The 15,253-nt window shown below is 39.3% G+C and overlaps 1 protein-coding gene across 2 annotated transcripts; it reads right to left on the bottom strand.

Annotated features, from left to right (window-relative positions):
- Positions 1–624: 624 nt before the first annotated feature.
- sytl4 (synaptotagmin-like 4) lies at positions 625–14,707 on the bottom strand. 2 transcript variants are annotated; one of them, XM_028588653.1, is made up of 18 exons: positions 14,163–14,707; positions 14,001–14,068; positions 12,321–12,512; positions 10,737–10,952; positions 10,287–10,396; positions 9,969–10,083; positions 9,701–9,850; positions 8,032–8,149; positions 7,838–7,928; positions 7,636–7,730; positions 6,792–6,884; positions 6,229–6,407; positions 5,754–5,856; positions 5,132–5,293; positions 1,867–1,972; positions 1,684–1,789; positions 1,382–1,590; positions 625–797 (listed from the first exon to the last, which is right to left on the bottom strand). In XM_028588653.1, the coding sequence occupies exons 3-18, from the start codon at positions 12,452–12,454 to the stop codon at positions 655–657; spliced, it is 2,130 nt and encodes a 709-aa protein (XP_028444454.1). In that variant the 5' UTR covers positions 12,455–12,512; positions 14,001–14,068; positions 14,163–14,707; the 3' UTR covers positions 625–654. The 2 variants fall into 2 exon arrangements, with proteins under 2 accessions (XP_028444454.1, XP_028444455.1); XM_028588654.1 differs by lacking the exons at positions 14,001–14,068; positions 14,163–14,707 and adding an exon at positions 13,674–13,766.
- Positions 14,708–15,253: the final 546 nt, after the last annotated feature.

The following is a 15,253-nucleotide window of genomic DNA, read 5'->3' as shown; positions in this document are numbered from 1 at the left end:
TGTTTTGTCTTTGGGTTTAGTACTTTTTTTTTTTTTTTTTATTGGGTGAACAGAATATTCATGGAAACCTTAAGGTAAACACGCCTCTGATCACACAGTTAAAAATTTAAATCTACATTTATAGCTGTAACTAGACAAATTTAATAATTTCTATTAAAGCTTTTCATGCAAAACATATATAAATATAATTTGTACACGATAGTATTACAATTTGTTGGATGCAACTACCAGTTTATAATGACTTGTTTTCTCACGCATCAGTGTAATTCTGTACACAATTATGAAGAAAAAAGTGACACATTACAATTCTTTCTGTGCATGAGTGCATCAGTTTTGTGCATGAATATGAATTGCAATAATATATACAGCCTGAATTTAAAAACATAAAATGACTGTGTCAATGCTCCTAAAATCTATCCAGGTTTTTATCGTTCTGACGTTTTGGCACATTTTCAGTGTGAGCAGATGTTTGGTGTTTAGCAGGCCAATGAACTGTTACTTTATCTGCTTACAGCCAATCAGCGGTAGACACGCTTCTGGTCTGACAAACTTGCGAAGAAAATTAATCCACAATCTCCTATTTGTCTCAGACCCCACATCGTCTCCCCATTTCAGTCTGTATTCTTTTCGAGGGTTGAGCTCTGTGTGCCGTCCTCATTTGCCCTTCACCATAGTGGAGCGCAGTGGAAGAGTGCCCTCTGCCCACGAGTCGGGGTACTGCATCATCTTCTTCCAAAGACTGACTTCCTCTCCAACTGAGTCCATTTCCACTTCCTCTTTTCCTATTTTTACAGTGCCTGCAGGAGTGAAGATTACATGAATGTAATCCTGAATGTAAAATGAGTGCAGTCTTTTTTACTATTAATGATGGCAAATTGCTTTTACTTTCACACGGGGGGGAAACATGGAAGCCTTGATAGTGCTTCAGCAGTAATCTAAAAATAAGCGTGTCTTTCTCACAAAGGCAATTATGCAACTATTACAACTAGAAAAGGGTATTACTTTCTCTTTTTATTTCAATTCCACTTCACTCTAGTGTTAGGCCACGTCTAGATGGGTAGGAGTGCAACATGAAAAATAATAATAATAAAAAAAAAAAGTACCCAAACCAATTCAGGGTGAACTAAGGCCAAACCAACCAACAAAAGAATCTACTGCCTCAAAAAACTAAACCATCAGCTTTAGTCCTATTTACAAAAGGTGGATTATTCTATTTACGATACTCACAATTAACCAACTGAGGAAATAGGCCTAACAAGATCTTACAGAAGAGAAATTGTGTAAGTAACCCACAAAGGAGAAAGATCTGATAAATTCACTTCTGACAGCCCTAAAAGCCAGGTGAAAAGAAACGTCATGTATTGAATTCTATATCTTTTACCTTCTCCGGAGCTGAGACGGACTCCTCCCAGGAATTCGTTGCTCAGCATGGCTTCTCTGTCCCACACAGTCAGCTCCAGACACATCTGCTCCAGCTGTTCCAAAGCCAGCTCCTTGTACACAAATGTGTGATCATAGTGGGGGTTCAGGTTCTTCTTCACAACTGGAGTCTTCCTCTTTGTGGTGTTGGTCTTAGTCGGGAACAAGTACCTGCAGAATCATAAATAGAGCGAAGTCTTGAAAGAGAAATGCTTGTTTGGGGATGCAATGTGTCATTTTAAGACTGGAGACTTTATCGCTAACCCTTTAACGAAGCTATCTGAGGTGTCTCCTGGTTTCATTGCCATCAAATTCTTTGCCTCTTTTATTAGGACCTGCAGTTCTCCTCTCTCAATCACCGACTTTTTGCCTGTGGAGAAGACCGACACTTAGAAAATCAAGACAAAGTGCATCAAACACAGTCAGAGCTTCTTATCATAGTCTTACCTTTGGTTTTCTCAGTTGTTGGCTTTTTAGGGGAGACATACTTCAAGGAGATAACCAACTCTCCTTTGTACTGAGCAAAAGCTGTAGATGACACAGCAGGTGCTGACTGTAAGAAAAGTACATTATAGTATTATATTTTAGACACAAGAAACCCACAAGAAAATACAGGAAGAAAAATCTAATTAACAATACCTACTAATAAACACTTAATGTAGACAAAAATATTTACAAAAAGGTTCCTTTAATTTGGTTATTAGTCATAAAAAAAAAAGTGTGCAGATTAACAATTCACCCACATCGGTTTTAAAAATTGAGTTTTTAACTTGACCAAATATGTAATGGATTCTCACTTTCTAAATGACCTCAAACACAATCTTAGTGTTTACACATCTGCCAACATACAGTCCCTGACAAAAGTCTTGTAGCTTATAATATCTAAGTTGTAGAAACCACAAATAATAACTTGACTTGCAGATGATCAGTTAGAATACGAAATGGCTTATCTGAAAGGCAAAGGCTTCTAGATTATACTTATTATACCAAAATAAAGTCTTGGGTCATTCATTGAGTTTTATCATTTAATTAGAACAGAAAGGTCAGATTTGGCTTGGACAAAAGTCTTGTCGTGTCTTTAAATGATTCAACCAATCGCAGATTAGAGCTTCACCTGTGACAAATACTGTAATTAACACATTCCCAGGTGTGTATAAAAAGAACTCCAGCACACCAGACCTTCATGTGAAGTGCAACCTGACCTCTCACAATATGCCAAAGATTGCACAGACCAAAATGCTGATCATCAAGAGCCTGAAGACAAAGTCTGCTGCTCAAGTGGCGAGGATAAGAAAAAGATTTGAAGAAACTGGTGAAGTTTGTGACGAGCCCAGGTCAGGCAGACCCCGTAAGACAACGGTTTGAGAGGACCGTTTGTTGCTTCGACAGTCCAGGGCCAGCCCTTTTTGACCTGCAGCAGAGTTACATGAGAACTGGTCAGAAACCCCTGTATCTTTAAAAGGAACACGCCGACTTATTGGGAATTTAGCTTATTCACTGTAACCCCAAGAGTTAGACAAGTCCATACGTACCCTTCTCATCTCCGTCCTCTGACGGCTCCAGCAGCATCAGGCCAGCACAGAACATGCAGGTGAATGGTTCCAGTAATCCTACTGCTCCCAATAAGTAACAAAATAAAACCAACATGTTCCTATTTACATGTTGTGATTTGTGGAGTGACAGCGTGTACATAAAACAACGTAACATGAGACACAGCCGTCTTCTAACTGTAAACAAACCGGGAACTATATTCTCCGGTGGAAGAATATAGTACTTGGGCGGAGTGATATGCTCGCAGCAAGCCTGTCTGAGAATATTGTTCCCAGTTTGTTTACTGTTAGAAGACGGCTGTGTCTCATGTTACGTTGTTTTTTGTACACGCTGTGACTCTACAAATCACAACATGTAAATAGGAACATGTTGGCGTTATTTTGTCACAATTCGGAGCAGTAGGCTAGTTGGAACCAGTTACTTGCAGGATCTGTGCTCTGCTAAGCTAATGCTGGAACCGTCAGACCGCGTTACAGCACGCACGGAGATGAGAAGGGTATGTATCAACTTGTCTTACTCTGGGGGTTACGGTGAATAAGCTAAAGTCCCAGTAAGTCGGCGTGTTCCTTTTAAGAACAGTTTGTCAAAATCTCTCATGCAGTGGTCTCCATGGCTGAATTAGTGCTCACAAACCAGCATTGAACAGAAGAACACAAAAAAATCGGGTTGCATTTGCAGAGGCCCACAGCTTGGTGAAAGGATGGACAGCGGAAAAGTGGCAGAAGGTAGATTTTTTTGGATGAATCATCCATTGAACTGCATCCCAATCAGCGCAAATACTGCGGAAGACCTGTTGGAACCCACATGGACCCAAGATTCAGCCAGAAAACAGTCAAGTTTGGTGGAGGAAAAATCACAGTTTGGGGTTACATCCAGTATGGGGGTGTGCGAGAGATCTGCAGAGTGGATGGCAACATAAACAGCCTGCAGTATCAACAAATTCTTGCTGCCCATTATATTCCAAACCACAAGAGTGCAAATTCTTCAGCAGGATGGCGCTCCTTGTCATACTTCAGCCTCCACATCAAAGAAAGCGAAGAAGGTTAAGGTGCCAATCCTGGCCAGCCCAGTCACCAGACTGGAACATTATTGAGCATGTCTGGGGTAAGATGAAGGAGGAGGCTTGGAAGATGAGACCAAATAATCTTGATGAACTCTGGGAGTCCTGCGAGACTGCTTTCTTTGCTCTTCCAGATGACTTCATCAATAAGTTATTTGAGTCATTGCCGAGATGTATGGGTGTTGTCCTCAAAGTTCATGGGAGTCATACACTGCATTAATTCTTTTTCACAAGGCACCATGACTTTATGCTCTGATGTTATTGTAGCATGTTTGTGTATTCAAAATAAAGTATAATCTCTACCGTACATTACTGTATTTTTGTATGCGACAAGACTTTTGTCCAAGCCCAATCTGTCCTAATTCAATGATAAAACTCAATGAATGATACAAGACTTTATTTTGGTATAATAACCAATTTGTTCGTTTGACAACTCACTTGATTGCCAGACTTCTGTTTTCTCTGACAAACGGTATTCAACATAGCATTAAACATATTCGTAGCAAAAGTATATTATAATTGATACAAAAGAGGTTTAAAGAGGTACCCGGTGCTTTTTTTGACCTCTAGTAGCGCTATGCAGCAATATTTTACTTGTGGGTCCCCTTTTTGTTTAATCTCATGCACAAGGTTTCACGTGCATGCGGGTGACGAGGTTCACATTCCTGCCAATGGTTTCACACTCTTCCACAGATCTGCATATGACGGTAATCAAACACCAGCAAAGACAGTGAAGAAGAAGACTGCTAGCAAGTAAACATGTATGCAAACAACGCAGGTTAAAAACTTAAGAAAAACTGGTTATGTTTTATGAGGAAGGAAATGCATTTAACGCTTTTGTTAGATCTCATGAGAAACATTGAATGTAAACAGAAACTTTGATTACAAGAAAACGGACAAATGACACCTTTCAGTCCCATTTCCTTGAGGGGGGTTTACATTATTTTGTCTAGACTACACAATATGGATCAACGGACACAAAAGCAAACAAATCCATCCTCCACAAGAGGTATTCTGTGGATTTTTTAACCAAGTACAAGAAAACTCCACAAGGTACTCATGGTACGCAAAAGAAGACCACATCCAGTTTCCCTGATCTACCTTCGCCATGAGAGCCACGCGGTCCTCGTACGGGGAGTCGAGGTCTCGGGTGTCCAGAGGGATCTCCACCTCTCCAAGGAAAGCGTTGCGGCTGAAGCGACCATGATGCCAGACTGATATCAACATGGAGCGGGTGAACAGCTGAGAGCGGCTGATAGAGTACTGGTAGTGGGAGATGAGGGAAAAAGACCGGATGGATCAAAGGCCTGTCTCAATACTGAAACATATATAGAATTGCTCTGGTGCTGAGGGGGTTTTAAATAAATCATGGAACGGAGATTAAAGCAGAAGATAATTCAGATCTTATCAGAAGTTGCATCTAAAATCTTCTAAATAATTACATCCTATTTAAAAAAGCATATGCAAAAGTCATAGTTTTGTACGAATTTATTCATCCAGCTGCTGCCCTTTCAGCAGCTTTGTTTGTCATTGGATTTAAACCGATTCTACATTGAACTAAAATCAATATTTGACAACAGCTATTCTAATCTGCAATGTCAATATCAATCTTCAAGTCTCTGTAGGTGTGGTCATTATTTGCAGGCGGTATGGCACAAGGTCACTAATCAGGGAGTGTCATTAAATCAACAGAATAAGGTTAACAGTCCAGTTATAATCACACCTTCAGTGTTTCTTTGTAGACGGGGTTGACCGTGTTTCTCTTGATGCTAGTCTTCCTTTTGCTCTGGCGAGATTTGTCAGGAAGCAGATAACATTTGACGTAACTGAAACACAAAAACAGAAAGATATTTCAAACAGTGTTTCTCCCGGAAATGGCTAGTGGTTCTTTTGCTGCATTTCCCGAAAGCTATGGAAAAAAAATATCTGTTGACATTGAAGTTCCTGTGAAGCTCAGTAATCACCTCTGGGATGTGACTATCAAGACTTTTGTAAACACCGCAACTTCTTATCTAAACTGATCAAAGCTGTGTTAACATCACTGAGGGGTGTGTGTGCTGTAGAAAAATGTCAAAGCCACAATCTGCACTCTGAAGGTCAAAGTTTGTGCAAACTGCTTGAAATGATGTGTTTTGCCCTCGTGGAGCTTCACATTACAGCTACGCCTGGAAAACAGGAAAGGTTTTTCATATATTTACGGGTGGGAAAGCTGCCGTGAGGTATCGCCGTAGGCCAGCCCAAGGCACTCCTTGATGAAGACGTGGAGGTTTTGGGTGTGTTCGTCGTAGCTCATAGAGAAGATGAGGTCTCCGCTCACCTCCACACTGTTAAAGTCTCCTGCCTCACTGTAAATACTCATCATGCTGCCCAGTGTGCTCTGGAGGATACATACATACAAGTTTCATTGACACTAAATATTGACATTTAGATATTATTTGGACAGGCATGCTCTAAGGCTTAATGCTGCAGATCACAGTTTAAAACCTGTATAAAAGTCATATGTAACACATACATGCTGGAGTGTTAACAGAAAGGACTAAACAAATAAGCAAAGCATATGTAAATTGAGATAACTATAGACACATTTTGGTAGACTTTACATACCAGTTTCACACATCCTAACTTGCTGGAGGATATCCTGAGGTTATAGATGCTCGTTCAGATTACCCAACATCAGTTCCGTTCTGACAGACATAATGAGCTGCTCTTCAGAGAGCCTTTAGAGGACTAATGCAAGCTGTGAGAAATGTCAATACTTTACCCTTGAGCTATGCAGGCTGTAGGAGCTCGAAGCCATTGTCTTTTTATGAAAGCTAACCAAGCTGTCAATATCTTCATCTTCCTCTCCATCATCCTGTGGCAACATAATACACATTTAGAAGGCTGATCATAGACAAACAGTGGGATTTTTACCCTCATTAGATTTGTGTTGTAAGCAATAATGAGGTGTTATTCAAAAAAAATATTTTTTTTTTTGTCAAATTACAGTCAATTTAAATATCAGAAGAATGAATGACAATAAACTATCTGAAACATCAACTGTAAATGCCAGGCTCTAGTGTTCCTTGTTCTTACAATTTGGCAGTGACATTCAACAAATAACACAGCAAATAATCCACAGCAGAGCCAGAAATAACCTGAAAATGGCCTCAAAAGATCTGAATTAAATGTAGCCACTAAAGTTTTGTTTTTGTTTTGAGCAAGAGGCTTGACTTTTTGACACTTTTTCTTTGCTGGAGACCTTCTGCTCTGTCGCTCTTACTACCACTCCTGCTTGGTAGCTATATCTAACATCATTCTTGGGAATGTGGAAAACCTCTAACTAAAGTGTTACTTTTTTAAACATCACAAATAGTAGAAGGATCAGTTTTGTGTCTCTACACTGAGGCTTCCTTATTTTGGTGCTCTCAGAATGAAAAAAAAAAAAAAAAAAAAAAAAAAAAAAAAAAAAAGAGGAAAAGGTTTTACTAATATGGCAAAAACAATGCACTTCCAGGCAATTAAGTTGATGGAAACATTTTTTAAAGCCTTTATCAAACATTAGACATAACAGATCCATGAGAAAACAGCATGAGAGTCAAGAGTATCAAAACTTAGATTCTTACCTGTATGTCAAGGCCTGGTACAGAATGGCTCCTGTTGACCAGTGAGGCCTTTGATGTGTCACGTCCATCACGCAGGTCCAGTGTCGATACACACTCTGTTATAAAACACACAGACCAGCAGTTAAGCTGCGATACACACAATGTTTGATTGTGGAAGAAGAAGAACAACAGACTTGCACTTGATAATATTAAAGATGCTAACCAGGAGGGTTTAGCGATCGTTTGATGCTCTTCTTAAAGAGTCTATCAACATCTATCTCCGGGGTCGGACTGACCAGTTGTACATCGGCTGCCTGTAATGACAGAAACAGGGCGTCACAGTCACAGAAAAAAAACAAAAAAAACATAAAATAGTTTGAGATAGAAACATGACCATGTCACTTTAAAGAGTCGTACAGTTTGTACAACTTCCGAGTTGGCACCGTCAACGCCAACGATATCTGCTTTGACTGGAGCGGTCAGACTGGAAACAGTGGACTCTGCTGGGCTGGACTGAACTGAGCGGTTCTCTCTCCTGTGTGATGATACAAATCATTATTAATTACAGCTACAACTTTTTACATTTAAATACATTTAAAATAACTTAAAATAAATTGTGTGTTAACTAGTGTCTACATGTCTACACATGTAGAAACTGGCATTCAGGACATCTTGGCAAGTTTTGTATGCCATCTGTGGGTTTTACTTTAACTGCAAGTAAAGAACAGGACAGCACTTGAAGTTATTTATTTATTAATGCACGACATTTCAAGCAGATGATCCCTCAGCATGCAGTCTCCACTATAACACTTCGGTCTTATTTTAGTGGAAACTATGACGTTTAGAATTGCAGGCCAACTAATCCTAATATATAGAAAAAAAAAAAAAAAAAAAAAAAAAAGTATTGGGATTACTCTTATTTATCTGATCATTGGAGGATTTTTTAACACACTACAATGCAGTTTGTATTTAAAAATGAACTGACCCAGGCTTGGCTGTCTCAGCCTCGGACTAGACTACTTTATGGCGTTTTTCCATTACATGGTACCTGCTCGACTCGCCTCGACTCTACTTGCCTCAACTCGCTGTGCGTCCGTTTTCCATTGCAGATTTTAGTATCGCCTCAGCGTGGCTGGTCGTCATAGCGACTGCCGTGGGCGTGGCTTAGTAGCTTGCTTTTCCCATTGACATATCCCCGCATATCCCCCACGCATTTCCTGGTTCTCCGTCTCCGTAAACAACATGATATCAAAGAGATAGTTAACGTTCACTGCTCCAGATTTCCCACCGTGGTCACATATATATGACTCTAGAGTCGCTACTCGCTTTGTTTCTCTCACATACACACACACACACACACACACACACATATATATATATATATATATATATATATATATATATATATATATATATATATATATATATATATATATATATATATATATATATATATATATATATATATATATATATATATATATATATATATATATATATATATATATATATGACTCTAGAGTCGCTACTTGCTGCGGAGATAATCGCCGTCACTCTCTCACTTCTCCCTCGCTCACTAGCTCCCCACACACACACATACGGCGACTCGACACACACATGCATCACACATGCACACACCAGCGCACCAATATAACCATCAGGCCACTTGTATGCTACGGAGAAAGCTCTGCGTGGAGCCTCCGGCAGCAAAAAAACACCGCTGGCTAAACTATTTAAAAATGCCGTCTCTCGCTAGCAATGCAGTGATCAGTGACGCTTCTTTCCGACCAATCAGCAGCCTGCAGGGTTTCACGTCACCTTCTCGGCTCGCCTCAGCTCGCTTGGAACCTCGACTGAGCAGGTACTAAAAAAAGTACCTGTTAGCAGGTACCAGGTACTTTTTTTCGTAATGGAAAACCAAAAAAGGCGAGTAGAGTCGAGGCGAGGCGAGTAGGTACCATGTAATGGAAAAGTGCCATTAGACTGATCATCTATGGGGGGAGGAGGGCCAACTCCTGCCTCTAATAATGCCCTAAAGTTACCGTGTAGTGTTTGTACCTTTAAGAGTAACTTTAGGTGAGTTTACCTTTGTTGCTCAGGGGTCACATGACCAGACTCGGCGTCTGTTTTACTGCTACTTATACTGTTGTTTTCTGCAGACTCTATGTCACCGTGTGTTGGTTTTGACCAAACTTCCGACTTTGAAGCAATTGATCCTGAATTCTCATTTGAATGACTGTAAGAAAAAAAAAAAAAAAAAAAAAAAAAAAAAAAAAAAGGTTGAGATGTTCTTAATCAGAGTCCGAGAATCCATTCACATTTCTAAAACTGATCTGTGAAGAATGATGACGCACCCTTTGTTATCAGTTATCAGATTTTTCTGCCTGACTCGCGGCATAGGAGTGGGAAGATCAGGGTTAATTTCAGTACTTCTCAACAGCAGTTCTCCTGTTGTCTCACGCTTCTTTGCTATAACACAGAACAACAGATAAATCACACTTCCATACCAGTAAAACTAAATGCTATCATGTTACGTTTTTAACAAATCTCTCATCCTACTGTTGCACTGGGACTACATTCCAGTGACTGTGGGTATTTCATTTGGCCAAGTCTGAGAGCTGTTTACATTCCTGGTTAAACAGTCAATACCCACTTCCTCTTCCTGTACTCACTCTGAGGTTTCTTTTTCAGGGAGACTCTCACTAGGTCGTGTCCAGGCGTCGTGGAGAAACGGTTGACCCTTTGATCGTAGAACCAGTCACCTGTCCTTTTCTTTAGATCCCTAGAATCCAATATAAATACTTTTAAAAAGGTCTAAATTGAACAGAATTTACACTCATTTATCAGTTAAATAACAGATTTGAATGTTTTTTTTGAATGGTTACCCATCATATGGGCTCAATAATATTTTGCAACATATTGTTGCGGTTACGATTTATACATACATTGGCAAAAATAAACAGCTCTGACTTTTCAGAGATAAATCTATTGCAGTCAGCAACACATGCTACGGTTGGTAATTGAGAGGGATGTTTGCACATTTTGAATATTTGTTGACCAATAACACAAATTTCAATTATTCTGTCAAGTTAATGGAGAGTATAAACAAAACAATGTCTTACAACTCTTTGGCACACACGGTGCACAGCCATGAGCCTTTGGAGACGACTGTTCGGCAGTTGTTGCACACATGGTGATTGCAAATCTTACACTGGCTGGAGAACACTGTCAGTCGACTCAGAGGCTCCTGGCATCTGCCACAACTACGCTGACTGTATCTTCCACTGCCACGTTTGGCCCCTTTCCTCTTCACATCCAACAACTCTGTCTTTAAACTCCTGACACACAACAACAAGAATGTTAAAGAACAAGAGAAGTTGTCCTATGAGAAACTTCTTGAGTGGTCTAGTGTCTATAAGTTATTTTAAATATTGCAACTTTTTGTACTTTTCCCTGTATCACACTTGACGACACTTAGATAAATGACATAAACCTCATTCATGTTTGGGTTTTACATTACATTAACAGAAGATGTATTGTGGTAGTCAATTTTTAAGTAAAAAGGCCAAAAATCCACTAGTTCCAGCTTCTGTTCTGATTGCAAATATGAATATTTGCTGTTTTTCATCGTCGTCGTTTGATAATAAATTGAGATTTTTAGTCTTTGGATTTTAGACTGTTGGTCAAACAAAAAACAAAAAATGCAATTTGAAGAGGTCACTTTGGGCTAGATATGAGGTGCAGTATCGGTATCGGCTCCGATACTGCCTAAAACGCTGGTATCGGGAAGTACTGGAGTTTATGCACCGATCCGATACCACGTAATAAAGCCCTAAAGAAAATCTACGTTAAAGTAGTTTATTTATGTTCTTTTTCCGTTATAACTGACTGTCAAACTTCATAATAAAAGAAGGTTCTGTTGTTTGTATTTGTTCATGTTTCACAAAGAGTTTAACCTGAGCCAGACCGACAACAAAGATAGAAATCATATCACATCCATACAGGGATAGTAGTATACAGTTGTTAACACATAATAAAATATATGACACACTGGTATCCGATTGGTACTCGGTATCGGCCGATACGCAAGTTCAGGTATCAGAATCAGTATTGGAAAGCAAAAAAATTGTATCAGGCCATCTCTACTTTGGGCTCTGGTACTCGGTTATGGACATTTTATAGAACAAACAATTTATAGACAAAATAGTTGAAAGATAAATTGATGATTACTTTTTTTAAATGAATTGTTAATTGCAGTCCTAATACATATCATGAAATGACAAATGCTTTCAGTAATCAAGGTAGTGCACACACAAACATCTGTATATTAAGATAAGATATCAGATCTTTGTAGTCCACTACATGGCCTCTAGTGTAAATTTGTCTTCAGCACCCAACAACTAGGGCTGGGTAATGTTTTTATTTTTATTTATTTTTTAACAGGTACCAAATGATACTTACATACACTTACTAGTATAAGTTGTAAAAACAAAGTGTATAGTGAATAATTTTACAAAATATACTTAAGAAAAACAACATTCAATACAGGGTAAGTTAGGTTATACTTGAACTGAATGACTTAGCTTGAATTAGTGATACCTTGAATTGAATGGATTGGTACCTTTATCAATGATAAGTGGGGGAAACTAAAGTAAGTAAGTTACCCATGAAGTACTATTAACTAAAAATTAAAGCTTTCTTCTCACCGCACACGCTGCTCCTCAGCCTGTCTCAGCTCCCTGTCCCGTTGCAGCACCTCCAGTATCAGCTCCCGCTCAGAGTCAGACAGGAAGCCCAGGTTGATCATGTCAGCAGCCTGGGGCATTGTGCCTTGAACCATGAACCCTTTGTTCAGGTTAACAGGCTCAGCTCAGTTGCTGTTGCATCTAGAAGATCTCCTGAAAACAAAACATCAGGAATAAACTCTCCACTGTGTTACTGCTAAAATATTTGATTAAATACTGGCAAAAAAACAAAAAAGCTGACAGATTTACCATTAAAAAAAAGCACTCTTGACTTTACTACTCGAGAGCCTGTTTTCTATTATCTTATGAGGAAACATCAAAGCTCTGCAGTAAAAAGGAGGAACTTAGTGACTTGATGTCATTCAATAGTGAAGATACAGACAGGCAGAAACAGCTGCCTGTCTGTCTAGTTAGTTATTTAAATGACTAAATAAAGAAGCAACATTTCTTTCTTCCTGTTGGCTTCCATACCGTGAAGCCTTAGTACAGCAACTCTAGTTTTTAAGTACAAGACTTGTAGCCTTTTTCTTGTAGCCTATTTAAAAAGCCTCATGTCCATCAGTCAAAAAGGATTACCCATGAGATCTAAATACTGACCCTTCGGCATGTTTTTCATTTCATGAGAGGACAGGAATTAGTCTACAGCTTTAGCATTCAAAAATGATAAATGACTAAAAAGGAACCAGGAGGATTTAAAATCCCACAGAAAGCCTCTGCCCGGGTGAAAGGTTGGTTTGAGTGGGAAAGGGAAAAACAACATGAACTATGTAAGGTTCCCACCCTCTAAGGATACAAGGAACCGGGTGGAGTTCAGTGGCTGAAGTTACCATTTGTTAATCCCATAGACAATAGGTTAATCCCAACATCAAGTTTTGCATCGGTCATGTAATGTTACCATCTGAAACTTTACCCTCCATTTGTTTTTTGCATCAAAGGAAATTCAAGTGAGCAGGAACGTGTGTGGATGGGGTAACTAATCAGTGGGAATGCTTCACTTCGAAACTGCATTGGAAACTTGACATCATTGTTTGAGTGCCTGGAGCAAACTAACTAAGCACTCTAGTACAATACCTGCAGGGCAACTTTTAAAGGCAAAGTTTAACATTCAAGGAAATGGCGCATATGCGTCTGTATGACAGAGAGAGTGTGAACACACTGGAATAGCTAATCCTTTACAAACAGTTTAACCAAAGAGGGAATTCGTTTAAAACAAACATTGAGACGGAGAAGTGTAGTAGCATGTTTTGTAAAAGTGTAAATTACATTAACAGAATGACTATAACAAACATGAAACTCCAAGACAACAAATCATACCAATCTTGTTTTTATAGATCACCAATCTTTGATAAACTATGTCGAAACTTGGAGTAGAACTTTGATGAGCTGCTAACGGCTGCGGTCCAACGGTCCAACGGTCGAACCTGTATAGGCTACGTTACGTTATCAACTGAGAATAAAATAATGCTAACGTTACTCCGTATAGTCGCTTTATGATTTCTTTATTAAAGTTTGCTTTTATCTGACTGTGAAGGCTGAAGATTTGGGGAGACGATTCGATTATTTTACTACGTGGATAAGTCTGAAATCGGCTGATAAATAACACAAAATAGAGCTATGTTAAATAAATAAAATGACACACACCTGTTGTTAAAAGTCGACTGGACCACCGCTATACGGCTTGCGTCGCTACGGGCGACAGCGAGATATTCCTGACAGAAAACACAACAAAAACGGTTAAAAGTAGCACACATACAGCGTATTTAAAATGAGTGAATGTGTACCTAAGCTGCATGGTTTACTCACTTTGCTTGTCGGCTATATCCCTGCTTTTCCAACTTCTTCTTCTTGCCTCCCGTGTCCAAAAACAGTTGACTTTGTGCGCTAGAGGAGTCCCGACACTACCGGAAGATAAGGAAAGTTTGCAAGCAGCAGACAGGCAGGAGCGCCTCTCCACATTTTCCATGACAGGTACATTTCCTTAGCTCTATTTACCACAGGAGGGCTGGATGTGGAAAAGTTGACCCATTTAAACAGTCCATTAATTTGCTCTGCTCCTTTACCCTCCCAAACATAACGTAACTGGTTCGGTGACTGCAGAAACTTTACTTTTGAAGTTGTTTTTTTTGACCGTATCAGATAATAAATGTGAGAAATGCAAAAAGGCACTACAGATGGTGTCTGTATAGTTCCCTATTATACACTCATGCCGTTATTTATTGTCAAGGCGTATGCAAAATGCTGGTAGAACACATTGTTAAGCTAATGATTACTCAGCCTATAAAACCTGCCTGCAGAGGAACAGTTTTGCAGTCTCACCCAAACTTCACAACAAATCCAAGAGGTCAGTATGAGATATTTTATCTCCCAAAAAAAAAAAATACATTAACCTTTTTCATAGGGTCTCTCTTCCCCATTGTAAATACCATCTTATTATAAAATATTATAGATGTATGGCTGAAACATCTGATTGGCTAATGATTATTAGCAGGTTGATTACAGATAATCACTGCTGATTTTAGTCCCATCAAATTAAATGTGCACAGGTGCCTCCATGTATTTATAGACTGAGGGGTCAAGCTTTACTGGGATTGGGCAGAGGTGACCCTGGATATTTATGCTGCCTTGTATTTGATATCATTAATATTACAAACTTATATAGGCAATTGCTCACTAAGAAAATCCAACCGTATCTGTTGAACGTGGCTCTACTGGCAAGTAGTGCAAAGACATATTGTGTGCTTTCACCCCCTGCTACCTCAACAGCAGATACAGATGGGTGACAAAGAAAAACAACATTAACTGTCTTGGTGTGTTGGTCCACCACGAGCCGCCAGATCATCTTCAGTGCTTTCTACCGGAAGGATCAACACCACCTATCCAGTAGGCATTCCCTT

Source organism: Perca flavescens, chromosome 10 (genome assembly GCF_004354835.1).
Source record: "Perca flavescens isolate YP-PL-M2 chromosome 10, PFLA_1.0, whole genome shotgun sequence".
Classification (NCBI taxonomy): domain Eukaryota; kingdom Metazoa; phylum Chordata; class Actinopteri; order Perciformes; family Percidae; genus Perca; species Perca flavescens.
Note: the sequence above shows the minus strand (reverse complement) of the source record. Positions and strands in the feature narration are given on the sequence as shown.

Excerpts from the sequence above, each read along its gene's own strand:
- sytl4 (XM_028588653.1), bottom strand. The coding sequence starts at position 12,454 with ATGGTTCAAGGCACAATGCCCCAGGCTGCTGACATGATCAACCTGGGC. Across the intron at positions 8,150-9,700 it reads GTGACCCCTGAGCAACAAAG|GAGAGAGAACCGCTCAGTTC; the intron begins GTAAACTCACCT and ends ATCATCACACAG. Across the intron at positions 7,731-7,837 it reads ACGATCGCTAAACCCTCCTG|AGTGTGTATCGACACTGGAC; the intron begins GTTAGCATCTTT and ends GTTTTATAACAG.